General features: G+C 39.4%; 1 protein-coding gene across 2 annotated transcripts in view; it reads left to right on the plus strand.

Moving 5' to 3' along the window:
- Positions 1–1,581, plus strand: part of LOC131772599 (alpha-1A adrenergic receptor-like) — a 9,331-nt gene extending 7,750 nt beyond the window's left edge. For both annotated transcript variants that reach the window (XM_059088558.2, XM_066172982.1), the window contains exon 2: positions 1–1,581. This exon is cut by the window's left edge and continues 447 nt beyond it. In XM_059088558.2, coding sequence (XP_058944541.1) covers positions 1–610 — 610 coding nt within the window. In that variant the 3' untranslated portion in view covers positions 611–1,581.
- The last annotated feature ends 691 nt before the right edge of the window (positions 1,582–2,272 follow it).

The raw sequence follows: 2,272 nt of genomic DNA on the forward strand, positions 1-2,272 counted from the left end.
GATTGTTTTTGTTTGGCTATACTCCTTACTAGTCTCAGGACTGCGGTTAGCGAGTTGGCCCACGAAGTCAAGCTATATGCTTTTCATCGCCCTTTCTAGCTTCTTCTTGCCCTTGTTTATAATGATCGTCATGTATGTAAAGATTTACTTTGTTGCGAGAAAACAAGCGCACCTTTTAAGAAGAGGCAGGAGCTATGCGAAGGATGTGAAAGCTGCCAAGACAATCGCTCTTTTGATTGGTTTGTTTGTCATTTGTTGGGGACCATTTTTCGCCATCATTCTTTGCTTTGCTTACGATCAGTCATGTCCAGTACCAAGCTCACTGTTTAACGTTATCAAGTGGATGGAGTACACAAGCTCATGTCTGAATCCAATTATCTACACTTTCCTTGATCGCAGTTATAGAAGAGCCTTTCGTAAACTTTGCAAGCTTGTACGCAAAAGTCGTCACCAATCCAATTCGTCTACTACTGCAGGATCTCAGCTAAGAGACGGAAGCTCGTTTACTGGCAGCCATCAGGCCTCGGACAGTGTTGTGGATCCAAGACGCAAGCGAACTGGTTCAATTATTGGTGCCTGTTTGGGACCCAGCAAAGATTCAACAATCTAGTCAAAATTAATCAATCTGAAAGAGGAAAAGTTATGTGTACAACATCATTCTCTTGTGTTATAAACTGATGGCCGGCACTAAGATACAAAAATACCTACCATGAGAACTCTGATACTACCCGCTTATACTCTATTTTTACTTTTGGAGTAAATTTTTGCTTTTGGTGAAAAGAATTTTCCTTGAGAAAAGTAGACGGGTTGTTTTCTAGCTCTACTCTTACTCTTGATACCGTTAAAATCGGATTCATTTACAATTTTAGCTTTCTAATCATTCTTCTCTATCCCAGGTCACCAGAATGGTGAAATATTACCATGTAGTATAACAACGAAAAACTGTCCGTCTAGGATAAAAATATCTGACTGACGTTACCTCTTTCCAATAACGGAAAGTCGAAGTTCTTTAGAAGATGTTAATAAACATTTGATATTACGTAAATGCAGGGCAGAGGACCTCTTTTTTTCAGTATAAAACCCATTTAAGTTTTCTTTTTTTGTTTTTTTCACAGGTAAAATTATTTGGCTGTAGAATAAAGTTTAAGATTGGAGAACATTCTGTAGATAGAGAGTTTGGCACAGCCCTGCATTCTTCAGTGCAAATGTTTAATCATCAGCATCACTTCTTGCACTGAAAACCAACTCTACAAATACTCTTGTCAGAGCATGGAATATACGTCTTTGTCTTAGTGGTAGCGAAAGGTTCCCCTTCAGTGGTCATGCCGTTTCCACGCTAAATGAGTCAAGCTGTCTAGACAATCCTGTAGCCGAGTTAGAAACTAACCAAGCCCTTCGATACTCTGGGGATTAACTTTCTCGTTGAAAAATACATCGAAACAAAATCAAATGAAAAACACCATAAATTATCTTGCAAAGGTACTGGTTATAGAGTCACGTGCATCAAAAGGACCCCTGTTTGCAATCATTATGAAATCAAGGACGAAAACTACACTATTACAATTGGCTATGATAAAAGTAGTTGGCAGAGAAAACTATACAAAAATCTAAATATAGACTAATTGTACCAACAAAATGCCATGCTGAATAAGAATGTCTTAAGTTTCCGTTTAAAATCACTTTTGGTGCAAGCAGATCTACTGCTTACGGGAAGACTATTCCAAAGCCCCAGCGCCGCCGCCATGAAGGATCGATCCCTTATGATAACGTTTGTGAAACGCTTTGGGGTGCTCAGAGGAATTCCCTCGTTATTTCGCCGTAAATCATAACGGTATGGCGGTAAAACGGAAATTACATTGCTGAGATATTTAGAAGCTGAGCCTTGGAGTACTTAAAAGGCGATCAAAAGGATTTTAAACTCGATACGTAGGCGGATAGGCAACCAGTGAAGTTGTTATATGACAGTGTATAGATGCGCAGAAGATCAATCGCGCACAGGCATTCATGACACGTTAATATTGGAGTTTTTGCATGTGATGGGCGGGACCTCCATAGAGGAGACTGTTGCAGTAGTGTAACCTACTGGTTATAAATGCATGAATTAGTTTCTCAGTACATTCACTAGTAAGGTATTTCCCTATGTGTCAGATATTATACAGATAAAAGAATGCACTACCACAGGTCTTTGTTATATGCGTTGCCATATCCATGTGCAAGTCGAACCAAGAGTCCAGATTTTTTGCCGAATATACGGGAATTACATCTACGTCCT

This window comes from Pocillopora verrucosa, chromosome 1 (assembly GCF_036669915.1).
Source record: "Pocillopora verrucosa isolate sample1 chromosome 1, ASM3666991v2, whole genome shotgun sequence".
In the NCBI taxonomy this organism is placed as follows: domain Eukaryota; kingdom Metazoa; phylum Cnidaria; class Anthozoa; order Scleractinia; family Pocilloporidae; genus Pocillopora; species Pocillopora verrucosa.